The sequence below is a fragment of the Oncorhynchus mykiss genome, chromosome 11 (assembly GCF_013265735.2).
Source record: "Oncorhynchus mykiss isolate Arlee chromosome 11, USDA_OmykA_1.1, whole genome shotgun sequence".
Lineage (NCBI taxonomy): Eukaryota > Metazoa > Chordata > Actinopteri > Salmoniformes > Salmonidae > Oncorhynchus > Oncorhynchus mykiss.
This window is the reverse complement of record NC_048575.1, coordinates 51,407,918-51,423,922: the sequence shown is the minus strand read 5'-3', so window position 1 is coordinate 51,423,922 and position 16,005 is coordinate 51,407,918. Positions and strand designations below refer to the sequence as shown.

The 16,005-nt window shown below is 41.9% G+C and overlaps 1 protein-coding gene across 2 annotated transcripts; it reads left to right on the top strand.

Annotated features, from left to right (window-relative positions):
• Window positions 1-129: 129 nt before the first annotated feature.
• mmp11a (matrix metallopeptidase 11a) lies at window positions 130-13,254 on the top strand. Of its 2 annotated transcripts, none has more exons than XM_021621250.2 (8): window positions 130-385; window positions 5,788-6,050; window positions 8,876-9,019; window positions 9,136-9,269; window positions 9,425-9,666; window positions 9,814-10,018; window positions 10,389-10,649; window positions 12,100-13,254. In XM_021621250.2, the coding sequence occupies exons 1-8, from the start codon at window positions 275-277 to the stop codon at window positions 12,216-12,218; spliced, it is 1,479 nt and encodes a 492-aa protein (XP_021476925.1). In that variant the 5' UTR covers window positions 130-274; the 3' UTR covers window positions 12,219-13,254. The 2 variants fall into 2 exon arrangements, with proteins under 2 accessions (XP_021476925.1, XP_036791609.1); XM_036935714.1 differs by lacking the exon at window positions 130-385 and adding an exon at window positions 1,787-2,121.
• The last annotated feature ends 2,751 nt before the right edge of the window (window positions 13,255-16,005 follow it).

Below are 16,005 nucleotides of genomic sequence, written 5' to 3'. Positions count from 1 at the left end.
TCCAAAAGACAAAATGCATTCGTTTCCTATTCTGGTTATTGCAGGTAGATCATATGTTTTGAATCAATGTTAGCGCAGCACAAAATGGGTTAAATGTCACGTGGTAGCGGGTGGTATCACTCGAGGCTATAAAACTTGTATTTGAAGTAAGAGAACAAAGAATCAGAACCTATATAAGAGTCCCCAAGACGCTGCGCAGTCACTCTTTGGCATTAGAGAGAGCAGAGAAGATTACTGCCGGTGCACTCTGCGTCCACGGGTCCAGAAGAAGAAGATGATGATGATGCTGACTTCTATCCTTCTACCCTGCGTCTTTACGCTGCAATGCCTCCGAAGCATGCATTGTTCGCCAGTGCCAGAAGGAAGCAGGTACCAAGCGGCGCCGGTGAGTGGAGTATACTTGAGTTTTATACATTTTCTTTGTTTGATAATATCTCTCAACAGTCAAAATGAACTTGATAGTAATTACTGGAAGTTTAATCGGTTTTGCAAGTTAACCATTATCCGTGCATTTCAAAATCACCTGCTATTTCAAATCATGCACACACGAGAGTGCAGAAAAGTTTGCTTAGTTGTCATTTCCAGTTTTCCAGTTCAGATTTTCACTGCAGTGGGGGAAAATATTTTTTTCTTTCTGTTTTTCTTCCCCAATGATCAGTGTGCTATACCTACACTACAGTTTGCTTGCAGTTATGATTGTGCTGAACCCTGGTTGACAGATACCAACCTGCTAAATGTTTAAAACCAATCGGGCAAACAAATAATGTAGATGTTATGTTCAATATTATTAGAAGGGTTCTATGCCAATACTTAGTGCTAAGATGATGGCCTGCCCAGTGGACAAAGTGTCATATCTTTCAATGATGACCAATACATGACAGGAGTAAATCACAACATAAGATGTAAACACTGGATCATTAATCCTAAACAAAAAGATGTCTCAGTCGAATACATAACCATCCCAGGATGGGACTAAGTCTAAGAAATGTTTCATTTAGAAATTCCACAAAGCCACTGCCTCAACATTGACACTGACATTAAGAAGGATTTTATTTTCAACCTTGGCTACCATGGCACAACTGAAAGTCCTGGGCATCTGATCAATAGAGAAGGTAAAATTGAGTTCTTGTCTCTGCAAGGCAGGAAATTATAATAACTGGGCTATAAATACATTTTGTCAACAACCCCATGAATGAGAGGATAAAGAGATATTGCTGATAACTTGCAATATTAGCCTACTGCCTCAATTACAGAGATTATCAGGTACTTTAAGATGAAAACTGAAAAAAGAAATGTGACATCAATTTGAGAATGTTTGAGGTAGCCTACTGTAAACCTACTGTATAAAGGACAAAGTATGGTAAACTTCTCCTCAATGGAATTGAGGAAAAGTTGTTAGTTTAGTTTCTACTCCCTTCCTTTTACTGAAATGACTTGCACCTGCGATGGCAACACATACAAATAGTAATTCAATGTTATCCCACTGGGCACACACTGTTTGAATCAGTGTTGTTTCCACATCATTTCAATGAAATTAAGTTGATGTCTAGATGGTAACTGAACTGAAAATCTGTAGTCTTGTCAATTTGTTTCCCATTGTTGACAAAAGAGTGGGTGATTATACAAGCACAGACACGTTTCTCTGTATGTGGCATCTGGGTCAGGAAACACAGTGCCTGTTTGCTCCCACAGGGAAAATGGAGGGAAGGGAACACGATGGGCTCACTGTTTGGATATCTCTTTGTGAATAAAACCCACGTCCCTTGGTTTTTCTTCTTGTTTTGCTCCATTAGTTCTGTCCTCTGGCCAAATTGACTGCTAGACACTGTGAGCCAGAGAGATTACTAGCCTCAGTTAAATAGCATCCACTTGTTGAATTAGGCTACAGCAGCTCCACATCACTGGAAGGCTCCAATGAAATGACAAGTTAGAACGCTTTGAAAAGCCCTCCCTCTTGAAAGGTGATTGGTTTCTGTAAACCATCTGCAAAACAGAGGAGGGTTCCTGAGGACCATGAGAAAATGAATACGATCAGTTCATGCAAGGTGAGAGTCGCATCATCCCCTTGATTCTCAGCTCAGCACGAGGAAGTTTGTTTGCCAGGAAAGATAAGCGAGCACAGTAAGTACCCAGGGAATTTGTAATATATCTTCCATTGCCTGGTGTTACTGATTGGGGCTGATGTATTGGATTAAGGAGGATAAGGAGGCAGATACCAAGGCATGTGTTGATAGTGGTGCATCGATCTCTCACCTCATGGGTTTAACCCTCTTTCCTATTATAGTGAAATAGTTTGTCTTTATTTGCTCAGCTGTATATATGCACTCTCCAAATCCAGACCACATCTGATTTCGCATGTAAACATTCACTCAAGAAGACCAGCTTCTCTCTTCATAACTAGATTCACTCCAGAATGCTTACCAAGTTGCTCAGTTTGCAGAAAAACCCTCTAGTATTGTTCTAATAGGAACAGGTTTTAGTATCCTCCTTCTAAGTTCTTACAAGACATAGTGAGATCTGACAGAATGTCCACATGTTATAATGTCAGGGCTTTAGTATAGATAGAGAAACCTTTCAGAGGCGCCTTGTACAGACATGTTGAGTTGTGCTCTTTGAATACCACTCTGCCAGATCCCCTCCACTGCATTGGCTCAGAGATCTTGTCATCACTGTTACCAGAAGCTAGACGTGTCCATACATGTAATGAATCCCCCTCCCAAAACACGTTGGTTCACATACACAGTGATAAAAAAGCCTGAATCACCCACTTTCGGGGTGTACTACTTCAAAAAATGGGCTATTTGCATAGTCAGCAGAACAGAAGATGATGGACTGACTGAGTGGCAGCCAAAGCAGTGAAAGAACAACACCACTGTGTACCCGGTATACACTACATATCTACATAATTACATATGTGTCCAGCCTGTACGCTCAATGGGTATACACACAGAACACCATATACAATACATGCTGTAAATGTAAATAAAGGCCAAGTTTCCGGTTCAACCCGTGACACCATGGAAGTGAACTTTTACCTTTACCCTGTTGGGAATCTGAGGGGAGGAGCTGCGCTTTCTCTCACCTCAGGGGCTAGACTGGTTCATTTGATTGACGAGGGGGGATAACTTGTCAACAACACTCATTTCTCTTCTCATTTCTCTCTTTGAAACATGTTGAGTGCACACTTCTACTGCCTGTTAGCCATGATTTACAACGTACTGTAGATAACCCACACTTCCTTTCGCATGCTGTTGGGTGTATATATGTCTTATCACCAAACTAGATTAGAGAGCAACCCTAACATCCATATATTGAGTTAAATTCCAGTTTGCAAACTCTACAAAGTGAAATGCAGGTGAAAGACTGAGAGTTCTGCATAGTGTTCCTCCCCTTGTTTAGGGGCACATAACTCAGGGTAAGGCCCTCTCGTTTTGAGGTCTGGAGCACATTCCACAAATCCTGCTGGGCATTGTTCCCGTTATAGTGGGGCAGCTATGCACATTTTGTGATAAAAGCACAACATTTTGCACATAGGTAGATTTATAGACCCTGAAAATATTTAGATATGAAGCCACCCCAGATTTGGCCCTAGGGGGGGAGTGGCAGCCATTTTTCTAAATGGCCGCATAGGGTAATACTATTTCAATATTCAGAAGGACTATATTGAGGCAAGCACACCACATTTGACACAGAGGTAGATTTGTGTAGCCTGAAAAGATTAAGATATGGAGCCACCACAGATTTGTCCCCTGTGGGCCGTGGTGGCCATCTTACAAAATGGCCACTGTTGGTAATACAATGTTACAATTCTAAACAATTTATTTTGTAAACACACCAAATTTGGCACAGAGGTAGATTTATGTACCCTGACAAGATATATATATGGAGCCACAACAGATTTGGCCCAAAGGGGCCGAGGCAGCCATCTGAATTTGCTTCTGATATGGGCATCGCAAAGTAGCTTTAGTAGACATTTGTTTACATGCTTATGTACCTGGTAGGATGTGAATCCCAGTCTCCACCTCCAGAACCAAATGTCAGAACCAAAATAAATATTCTGTGCTTGGCCTAGGGTGATTTTAAGCCAAATTCAGTACCTCACGCATTCTACCTCATCTCAGCTTCACTAATAATTAAAAAAAAGACCTACATGACTGCTGTGTTTCCTTCTGTACTCGTTGTAATATGCTGTGTGTGACTGTTAAACGTTTTGGTTTTGAGGATATCCAGAGCAAGACGTATAGCCCAGAAATATGACTTAGTATATGCAATTACCTTTTGTAGATTAAAGGTTTGTAAAATAGAGGCACAGTCTGCAGCCTTTTAGTAAAATGATTGTGGCTCCATATCTTAATCTTTTCAGCATATCTCAATCTACCTCTGTGCCAAATTTGGTGTGTAAATCTCAAAATAGGCCATCTGAAATGTAAATTGTATTACCATCTGCATCCATTTCATAAGTTGACTGCCACGACCCCCAGAGGTCAAATCTGTGCGGGCTTAGTTTTTAAATTGTTTCAGGGTACATGTGTCAAACTTGGTGTGTTTATCTCAAATAAAGTCCTCCAAAACTCTAACATTGTATTACTGACAGTAGCCATTTTGTAAAATGGCTGCCATGCCCTCCAGGGGCCAAATCTGGGGTGGATCCATAGCTAAATGTATTCAGTGTTCATAAATCTACCCCTGTGCCAAATGTGGAGCCTTTATCTTGAAACAGTCCTTCTGAATTACGTTTTAAGTTTTACTGTTGGTGCCCATTTTGAAAAATCCTTCCACGCCCACAGTGGCCAAATCTGTGGCTCCATATCTAAATGTTTTCAGGGTACATCAATCTACACCGGTGCCACATTTTCCACCACAAAAATGCACAACACATTTTTGCAGCTATCGGTCACCCCACAACTCCACAACACTATTGCCTCACAGAGCAGAAGTTAGCTACCAGAGGGAGGGTGGTCATTTCAGCAACATGGTATCTTAACCCAATGACAGAATGATTATCTGGTATCTGTTCTTCATTTAGAAGACACTGCAGTACACTACCATCTCATGTTCTTAGTGTATTAGGAAATTGAATGTGTTTTACAGTAGCGGTGTCAGAGGAAATGTACTGTAAACCCTTTTTTGATCCTGAATACACCACAATGGCTCCTGAATTGCAATGCTGCAGGAGCTGTAAACGGCCTGCAATTGTACAACTTCAAAAAGCCATGGAGACGCTGTGCCTGACAGAATTCCTCCTTTTTGTAATTTGCGCTCGAGGTATGAGTTAATGAGCAGAGCCATTTTCTCTGGGTTCTGCAGGGGGATATTTACTGTATTAGTTCCTATGTGTAATGATAACTGACAGTACAGTAAGCTCCAAGCCCACAAGATTTTCAGTTATTTTTGACCTCTCATACTCCCACCTTCAGAAACATTTACAGGCAATCATGTTTAGGCCATGTTTTTATTTGATATTTTACCGTTATTTAACTAGGCAAGTCAGTTATGAACAAATTATTATTTTCAATGACGGCCTAGGAACAGTGGGTTAACTGCCTTGTTCATGGGCAGAATGACAGGTTTTTACCTTGCCGGCTCGGGGATTCAATCTTGCAACCTTTCGGTTACTAGTCCAACGCTCTAACCACTAGGCTACCTGCCGCTCCAGTGTCACCGTATGCATGGATTATAATAAATAGTCATGCATTTGGATACATATTTCTACCAAATCTGGTGTTCTCCAATGATTTTTAAATGATTTTTCTAATAAATGTTGCTCATGTTCCTGCTTTTTCAAAGGGATGGCTCCAGAGATCTGATCTCCATAACCTGAAGAAGAGAGGAAGAGCCCATCCTCAGGACACACTCAAAGACACAGCCTTGACCAGAGGAGACCCTATAAGAGCAGCCCTGGTAACTAACAGCACTGAGGTGTCTAACCGCCCCCGCTGTGGTGTCCCTGACTACCCCATGCTGAAAGATGTCCTCTACAGGGGGAAACACAGGCAGAAACGCTTTGTCCTGTTCGGGGGGCGCTTGGAGAAGACTGACCTCACCTACAAGTAAGGAGATATTATTTTTATCATAGTATAACCACACTGTTGAACGGCTTGTATGCATTTAGAGATGGACGTGGACCCAACCAAGGAAATATAATTTTATATATGACATGTTTTGGTGGATAGTTGCGAGTACAACTGGTTATAAAGGTACGGTATGCCCAGAATCCAGTGTTACTCTATCCATCATTTGTTTATTTTTTAAGTCCCCTGTTTTGGTCATAGCTCTTATATTCTAACTCAACAAGGCAAGTAGGAGGTGCACTCTCATCCCGTTTGCCTCAAAAACAAAGTGTGTCTCTGAAAAGGAGGAACCTATGATGTTATTTCTTTGCCTCCTCTGGAGACTCACGGCATGGAATGTCTGGTCTGGGCCCTCTGTCGGCTGGATGCTGCCTCTCTGTCTGTGTCCTTTGGTTCCTCTCATTGTGGCTGTTCTTTATCATAATGCATGGTATCTAAAGAGCCACTCAGAGAGAGGAGTAGAGGGCAAGCCATGATGGGCAAATGAGACTGCTGGAGTTGAGCAATAGATTTGTCTCAATGTGCCCAGGGATAGGAGTAGGGCTCACCTGTGTCATGGCAGTGTTACATTGGGAGCCCTCATACTTAGGACAGTGGAATCACTGGGTTTTGCCAAGGGCTTTAGTTTGGATAGTCCACTTAGGCATGCATTTGATATGAATAAACTTCTTAGATGATTCCCTAATTTAATTTTAATTGTTGACATAAGCTCTCTAAAGAGTTTCTTTGTGAAGGAAGAGGACTGTTATACACAATTATCTTACAGAGCCTGTAACAGCACACCTCTCTGTTGATTTGATGGTTATCAAATCAAATCAAATTGTATTGGTCACATACACATGGTTAGCAGATGTTAATGCGAATGTAGCGAAATGCTTGTGCTTCTAGTTCCTACCATGCAGTAATGTCTAACAAGTAATCTTAACAAATTCAAAACAACTACATTATACACACACATTTAAAAGGATGAATAAGAATATGTACATATAAACATATGGATGAGTGAAGGCCGTGCGGCATAGGCAAGATGCAGTAGATGGTAAAGAATACAGTATATACATACTGTATGATATGAATAATGTAGGATATGTAAACATGATTAAAGTGGTGTTATTTAAAGTGACTAGTGATACCTTTATTAAGTCAATTTATTTAAGTGGCCAGAGATTTGAGTCTGTATGTTGGCAGCAGCCTCTCTATGTTAGTGATGGCTGTTTAACAGTCTGATGGCCTTGAGATAGAAGCTGTTTTTCAGTCTCTCGGTCCCAGCTTTGATGCACCTGTGCTGACCTCACCTTCTGGATGACAGCGGAGTGAACAGGCAGTGGCTCGGGTGGTTGTTGTCCTTGATCATCTTTTTGGCCTTCCTGTGACATCGGGTGTTGTAGATGTCCTGGAGGGCAGATAGCTTGCCCCCGGTGATGCATTGTGCAGACCACACTACCCTCTAGAGAGCCTTGTGGTTGTGGGCGGTGCAGTTGCCGTACCAGGTGGTAATACAGCCCGACAGGATGCTCTCGATTGTGCATCTGTAAAAGTTTGTGAGTGTTTTAGATGACAAGCCAAACTTCTTTAGTCTCCTGAGGTTGAAGAGGCGCTGTTGCGTTTCAGTTTGCCCGTGATGTGTACACCGAGGAACTTAAAACTTTCCACCTTTTCCACTACTGTCCCGTCGATGTGGATAGGGGGGTGCTCCCTCTGCTGTTTCCTGAAGTCCACGATCATCTCCTTTGTTTTGTGGACGATGAGTGTGAGGTTATTTTCCTGACACCACACTCCGAGGGCCCTCACCTCCTCCCTGTAGGCCGTCTCGTCGTTGTTGGTAATCAAGCATACCACTGTAGTGTCATCTGCAAACTTGATAATTGAGTTGGAAGCGTGCATGGCCACGCAGTCATGGGTGAACAGGGAGTACAGAAGAGGGCTGAGAACACACCTTGTGGGGCCCCAGTGTTGAGGATCAGTGTTGTGGAGATGTTGTTTCCTACCTTCACCACCTGGGGGCGGCCCGTCAGAAAGTCCAGGACCCAATTGCACAGGGCAGGGGTCGAGACCCAGGGTCTCGAGGTTAATGACGAGTTTGGAGGGTACTATGGTGTTAAATGCTGAGCTGTAGTCAATTAACAGCATTCGTACATAGGTATTCCTCTTGTCCAGATGGGTTAGGGCAGTGTGATGGCGATTGCATCGTCAGTGGACCTATTAGGGTGGTAAGCAAATTGGAGTGGGTCTAGGGTATCAGGTAGGTTGGAGGGGATATGGTCTCTGAAAGCACTTCATGATGACAGACGTGAGTGCAGCGGATAGTCATTTTGCTCAGTTACCTTAGCTTTCTTGGGAACAGGAACAATGGTGGCCATCTTGAAGCATATGGGGACAACAGACTGGGATAGGGATTGATTGAATATGTCCGTAAACACACCAGTCAGCTGGTCTGCGCATGCTCTGAGGTCGCGGCTAGGGATTCCGTCTGGGCCGGCAACCTTGCGAGGGTTAACACGTTTAAATGTTTTACTCACATTGGCCATGGAGAAGGAGAGTCCACTAGTTTGGTAGCGGGCGGTGTCAGTGGCACTGTATTATCCTCAAAGCGAGCAAAGAAGTTGTTTAATTTGTCTGGGAGCAAGATGTCGATGTCTGCGACGGGGCAGTTTTTAAAAATGTTTATTTATACGTGATTGACTGATGAGAGGGAGGTTATAGATATGTAACAAGGCTGGTGGTCTATGGTGTGTTTCTACAGATGATGGTGTGTGGAGTTTACAGTCTCTGATGTAATATATCTATATCTCTTCCTTCCTCAGAGTGGTTCGCTTCCCCTGGCAGATGAGTGAGGACAAGGTGCGGCGTGTCCTGCAGGAAGCACTGAGAGTGTGGAGTGAGGTCACACCCCTCACCTTCACTGAGGTCAGCAGTGGAAAGGCTGACATTGTCATCGACTTCACCAGGTATGAATGTGGTACAGTAAGTGTATTCAAATGTCAGTACAGTATGTATATTCAAATGTTCGATTTCAAGTTACTGAGTTACTAAGTCCCTTTCCTGATATGGAGCTCTACTGTAGGTACTGGCATGGAGATAACCTGCCCTTTGACGGGCCTGGGGGCATTCTAGCCCATGCCTTCTTCCCCCAGACCCACAGGGAGGGCGACATCCATTTTGACTATGATGAAGCATGGACCCTTGGCAACTACATGGGTGAGTGTTTGCTTGGCGGGGAACATGCAAGAATTATGAAGAGTTGATTTACATAGAGCTCTGTGTAAAATTAGTACAGTCAGGAAGTAGTTGTCAGCTATGTGGTTGTACTGTGTATCCCCGTAGGTGTGACCCTCTCCCTGATTCCACTGCAGGCACAGACCTCCTCCAAGTGGCTGCTCATGAGTTTGGGCATGTTCTGGGCCTGCAGCACTCCCGGGAACCGGGTGCAGTGATGTCCCCTTATTACAGCTTCTCCTATCCCCTGGAGCTGAGCGAGGATGACAAGCTGGGGATCCAATACCTGTACGGTCATCGTCCACATATCCCGCCTCCACCTCCACTATCACCACCGCCACAAATCACCACAGAGACCAATGAGATCATTAGTAGTATTGTGAGTGTTACATCTTGCCATTCATATGTTTTGAGGTGCTACACAGGCAAATAAGGTTCTACACAGGCAACTAAGATACTAGCCACACAAGAATACACATAATATGACAGTATGGAGATGCACTATTGATCCTCTTTCTGTCTCCAGCCTGACGTCTGCCAGACAGACTTTGATGCTGTGTCTATGATCCGCGGGGAGCTGTTTTTCTTTAAATCAAGCTATGTGTGGCGCATTCGGGAGGGGCGGCTGGAGGCGGGCTACCCCGCGCTGGCGTCCCGCCATTGGAGGGGGATTCCAGAGAGCATTGATGCTGCCTTTGAAGACCAATCAGGGAGTATCTGGTTCTTTCAAGGTGTGTGACAGAGATGTTGACTGTCTGTGCTGTGGTTAGTCATGTCTTATGAGTATAGATAAGCCCCAAGTTGAAAACAGACCGGTAAATATACATGTAGGCAGACAAGCAGTAAAATGACTGCTTTATAGCGTTATGCCTTTTTTGGTTACCCAGAAAAGTGTTCTTCCAAGACCAAATTCAGTAACCTTAAGTAGGGCATGTCAGGAGTGACAAGAGTGTTGAATAGCCAATAGTTATGTAAACTATGAAAGCCCAGATCTTTGCAGGGCCACAGCAGTGGCATCAACTGTATCTCTCTCTCTCTCTCTCTCTCTCTCTCTCTCTCTCTCTCTCTCTCTCTCTCTCTCTCTCTCTCTCTCTCTCAAAGGTCAAAGCTACTGGGTGTTTGATGCAGAGAGACAGATCACAGGGCCAGAACCTGTGCGGAGGCTCGGCCTGTCAGTCTCCCACATCCAGGCAGCCCTGCTCTGGGGCCAGGACAGCAGTTACAACACCTACTTCTTCAAGTCAGGCAGCTACTGGAGGTTCAGCCCCAAGGAGAACCGCGTCCACTCTGTCTACCCTCGCAACATGCAGGACTGGAGCGGCATCCCCAGTGATGTAGACGCAGCCTTCAAGGACCAATACGGTAATATATCTTATGAATGAATCACCCAATCAGCTTTCAGTTTTGAGGTGAGTCCTACACTGAAATGTTCCATGATGGAATAATTATTGGATTGTATTGAGTAGTCCTTTTCACTCAGTCCCTTACGTACACGGGTTGAAAATAGCAGATTCTGCTAAGGATAAGCACCTTAATTGGAACACAGTGCCTGTACTGTAACATGCTATGCATGATGTCAGAGCCCAGGGTCTCTGCTTCACAGAGCTGTATGGGTTTTGACCGACAGCCGCTCTGAACTTGAGCACCGCGCGACAAGACGTTTCCCCCATCCCTCCCGCTAATCGTGCAACTTTAGCTAAATGTTTGTTGTTTGAGAAATGCTGTAAATTACGAGTGCTCTGTGTTTTGAAAGATGAGACGTTGAGGATTATAATAAATACCACTTGGATGTTATACAAGCAAGCCAAACACCTGTGAGTCCAAATGTGCACTTCACATTTCCATATCATAACACTCATGTAATATACAGTTGGAATTCTGAACTTACGTGCTCTCAACAAGATTTAGAATTTTGGAATATTGATAAGTGGCTGTTGGGATGTCGAGTGTGCAAACAAGAGGACATGGCGTCATACCCTGAGTTGTTCAGAACAGAATGTGTTTCTGTGTTTCTCTATTGTGTAGAAAATGAGCTGTGGACCACTCATCTGAATGCACTCATGACTCCATTCTATGATCACTAAAATTACTATCTGCTTCTCTGAACTGCCTTGTGAAAGTCTAACACTGTAAGATCGTACTTGATAATTTAGCTAGTGATGTTGGCAATAGAACCAACTTTCAAATTATGCCCACCTGACCTAGATTGTCATTTATAATGGACCGTTTTTGTATTGCGTAAACAACAACAGTAATTATGGAAAGGCGGGGATGCAAGGCTGTGATCCAAACAAAACAAATACAAGTGTGCTTGCTCTAGTTCCTCAACGGCACAGCTAGGAGAGATAAAATAAGTTGAAGACTCTTCTTTGAGTCATAAACGTACATTACTTGGGAACTGTCTACACTTGGAGACACCATCTAGTCCTCTCACTCAAACCCTTGTCATTTTTTTGTCTTATATTTCACCTCCCCCACATTTTCAGGAATATTCTTAGCATGTTACTGAATGCATCCAGGATATTTTCAGATTTCTTTAGCAATAAATGCAGCGAATAGTACAGTAAATGTAAAATGCACAGAAAATCAATCAAAATCAGGGTTAATGTTTGGATTCAGTCTTGTGTCAAGTGAACTGTTGTGTCCTCACCTTTAGTCTAATCATTTTTCCATAATCTCCAAACGGTTCCCTTTTAATTGCTACCATGGTTATGCATGTGTTTTCTGTAAGAAACATTTCAATGTAGCCCAGTCCTTATAGGCCAATTCCCACGAGTGTAAGGAGCTAATAGATCTTTTTTTTTATTGACAGGCTATGCCCACTTTATCCGAGGGAGGCAGTACTGGAAGTTTGATCCTGTGGAGATGAATTTACTACAGGGGTATCCTCGCTATATTGGAATGGACTTCTTTGGCTGCCTAAATGCATGAATCATCAGTATTAAGTGATGCCGCTGTCTCAAGATCAAACCCAAGTCCAGGTTTAGTCCAACTATGCTCTCGTACTGATGGTCTTCAAATACAACATTGTAATGTTGTGCATTTTTTGGGGGAACAAGACCATTGCACCTACAGAGGCATTTTCATCTTCTTCCAAATGTTGAAGAAACAAACTATTTAGAAAGAGACTTTTATTTCTTTTACTTGAGTGAGTTCCAAAAAATGTGTGTTCTTCCTCAAATGTGTTTTTGTTTAATCATGACCTTAACACTTTGAACGGACTAGATCCTTTTTTTCTTCTCAGGGAAACACAAATTCAAATGTTTCCTCAGAGTTTGGACTTCATGTGCAGCTATGTACTTGGATTTATTTGTTACTGGGTTCGGTTCTATGGTCAGAAGTTGCGATGTTCAAGACCATGGGCTGACAGTACAGTGCCATCTACAGTCCAGTACCAACCAATTTTTAGGAGGTTCTTTTTTAACTATATTATGATGTAGAATTTACTCCAGAGATGTTGCAGCATAAACATGTTTGCTTTATTCTTAAAAGGGAAATATGTCTAAAGCACTGCAATTAAGGTGCTAAATCTGTTAATCACTGACAATCAGGGACACCTTTTGTTCTCAAATGTTATGAACACTTTACTCACAGTCTTATATGAATGACATCAAGTACATTATCTCATCACATTTCATTTCTCTCTAAGATGAATATACTTCATTCAATAATGTTCCATCCATGGTGCTCTCAGTCAGTGCAAAGGGATGGGGTGAACTTGGTGCTGCATTATGTGAATGTAAGCCATGAGGATAAGTTACTTTTTGGATGACTGCAGTTTGTCAGTGCAGGACACTGATATATCTGCTTTACTGTAAAATACACTACCGGTCTAAAGTTTTAGAACTCCTACTCATTCAAGGGTTTTTATTTATTTAGACTATTTTCTTCACTGTAGAATAATAGTGAAGACATCAAAACCATGAAATAGCACATACTGTATGGAATCATGTAGTAACCAAAAAAGTGTTAAACAAATCAAAATATATTTTATATTTGAGATTCTTCAAATAGCCACTCTTTGCATTGATGACAACTTTGCACACTCTTGGCATTCTCTCAACCAGCTTCACCTGGAATTATTTTCCAACAGTCTTGAAGGAGTTTCCACATCATAAATATATATTTAGACTTGTTTAACACTTTTTTGGTTACTACATGATTCCATATATGTTATTTCATAGTTTTGATGTCTTCACTATTATTCTACCATGTACAAAATAGTAAAAATAAAGAGTAGGTGTTCTAAAACTTTTGACCGGTAGTGTATGTATTTGTGATATTTTGTGTTTGACAGCCAATAGCTGCAGCCTGGTGGGTAACTTGTTTTTAGTCTGTCTCTTCTAACATTTCGAGTGTTGACTATAGAGCTCAGAAGTATTTCAGGACATAATTGATCTTTAATTAAAAGAGCCATTATATCGGTTCTAATTACATATTAACATGTTTTTCTACTCAAATGTCACATTTACAATGTAAATACAAATATATGAATTCTGTACTGTGTTTTGGTACAAATAAAATATTTCAGCCTGAGTACATTGTCCATTTTTATGAATCAGATAGATAAATAGATAGATGGATGAATATGAAATGAAACATGTAAAGTGTCCCATGTTTCATGAGTTGAACTTAAAGATCCCAGAAATGTTCCATACGCACAAAAAAGCTTATTTCTCAAAAATGTTGTGCACAAATTTGTTTACATCCCTGTTAGTGACCATTTTTGCTTTGCCAAGATAATCCATCCACCTGAAAGGTGTGGCATATCAAGAAGCTGATTAAACTGCATTATACATTATACAGGTACCCTCTAAAATGTGCAATGACACAGATGTCTCAAGTTTTGCAATTGGTATGCTGACTGCAATGTTGTTTTAGAGAATTTGGCAGTACGTCCAACCGGCCTCACAACCGCAGACCACGTGTAACCACGCAAGCCTAGGGCCTCCATATCTGGCTTCTTCACCTGCGGGATTGTCTGAGGGAGGGGGAGTTGGTGGATGCTGGGTGCTGAGGAGTATTTCTGTCTGTAATAAATAACTTTTGTGGGCAAAAACTCATTCTGATTGGCTGGGCCTTTTTTCCCTTGGTGTGATATAAATATGGTACATCCCATTAACCTATTAATAAACAAATTAGGCATATTTGGGCAGTCTTGATACATTTTTTTAAACAGAAATACAATGGATCAGTCTAAAACTTTGCACATACACTACTGCTATCAAGTGGCCAAAATATACACCTGGGCTGGTGCAGTTCAAAGATGATGGTACAAAATAACGTTTTTTATATTATATATTTTATATTTTTATATTCCTAATTGTGCACTCTCCTCAAACAATAGGATGATAGTATTTAACTGTAATAGCTACTGTAAATTGGACAGTGCAGTTAGATTAACAAGAATTTAAGCTTGCTGCCAATATCAGATATGTTTATGTCCTTGGAAATGTTCTTGTTACTTACAACCTCATGCTAATCGCATTAGACTACGTTAGGTCAACCATCCCGTGGAAGGGACACTGATCCAGAAGAAGTTTTAATAAACTTCTATAATGACCTTTTAAGACGTATTCGCGTTAGACCTTTTTGTATCCTGTTGCAATTTTGATTAATTTAAGTGATTTTGAGTGCAATATTTATGTATTCATTCTCCCCATGCATGGTTTCACACTTTTAGCAGGTGAACATTGCTCTAGCAACCTCTGGGTCGGTCTCTGCCCTCTGGGGAGGGTCTTGTTAATTTACTTGGCCCTAGGGATGGTGCAGGCAGATATTGGGGGCTGGCTGCGGTGCTCCCATTCCTGGTTCTCACTCCCTGCATTAGACCATCAATCACATTGGTCCCTCTGTCTGTCCTACCAGTTTCACTCCTGACCGATTGGCATACGTGATCCACCCTGGGAGGGCCCCCATCAGCCGTGCCTCTTTTGGAGACCCCCCTACGTGGTTGATATTCTTGTCCCAAAGATTAAGCAATTACACATGGCCGGTACATTGAAACGGTGAATGGTTCATTAAATCAGTTATTGTTCCATTTATCACTCCAATGTTACTTGGATTACTGGCAATTCTAGTGCTAAGATATGCAAACAAGTTCTGATCTTTGGGGACAGGTGCATTTATCAGACCCAAAACCCATACGGAGTGCTGTCGGGTGCCCTGGACGCTTTTGGTGACCCTTTGTGGCCCTGGAGTCTCATTCGAATGTCTGACCTATCAACTTTTTATGGTAGTTTCTGTGCCTACCATGGTTACCACTGGAAACAAGGAATCAGGGTTCGATTCAGGAGAGGGAGCCTGTGAAACGGCTACCGCATCCAAGGAAGTCAGCAGGCAAGCAAATGATCCACTCCCGATTTCGGGAGGAAGTGATGAAAAGTAACTATGCAGGACTTTCGTCTCACCTGATTGAACTAAATTACACCAAAACAACGAGTGAAATTAGTGAGTATTGACTTTTGTAAACATAAGTGTTTATTTGTATATACATGAGTATATATATGAATCTATAATTACGTAAGAGGAAATAATGTACAATGCATAGCAAAATCTCTGTACAAACCAATAAATAATGCCAGGTCAACAAATATATAAACAAAGACAATTCCATATGACATCTTAATATTTTCATGAGACAAGACACTGCAAATACATATAAAGGTTTTTAGTTTTTAACTCTATGATAATGGCAATGGCAACAGATACTGCCAAA

What these genes read in the sequence shown, in the direction of transcription:
- mmp11a (XM_021621250.2), top strand. Translation starts at nt 275, where the DNA reads ATGATGATGATGCTGACTTCTATCCTTCTACCCTGCGTCTTTACGCTG. An exon ending in GCAGGTACCAAGCGGCGCCG is followed by an intron (nt 386 to 5,787) that starts GTGAGTGGAGTA and finishes GCTTTTTCAAAG; the next exon opens with GGATGGCTCCAGAGATCTGA. An exon ending in ATTGTCATCGACTTCACCAG is followed by an intron (nt 9,020 to 9,135) that starts GTATGAATGTGG and finishes GCTCTACTGTAG; the next exon opens with GTACTGGCATGGAGATAACC.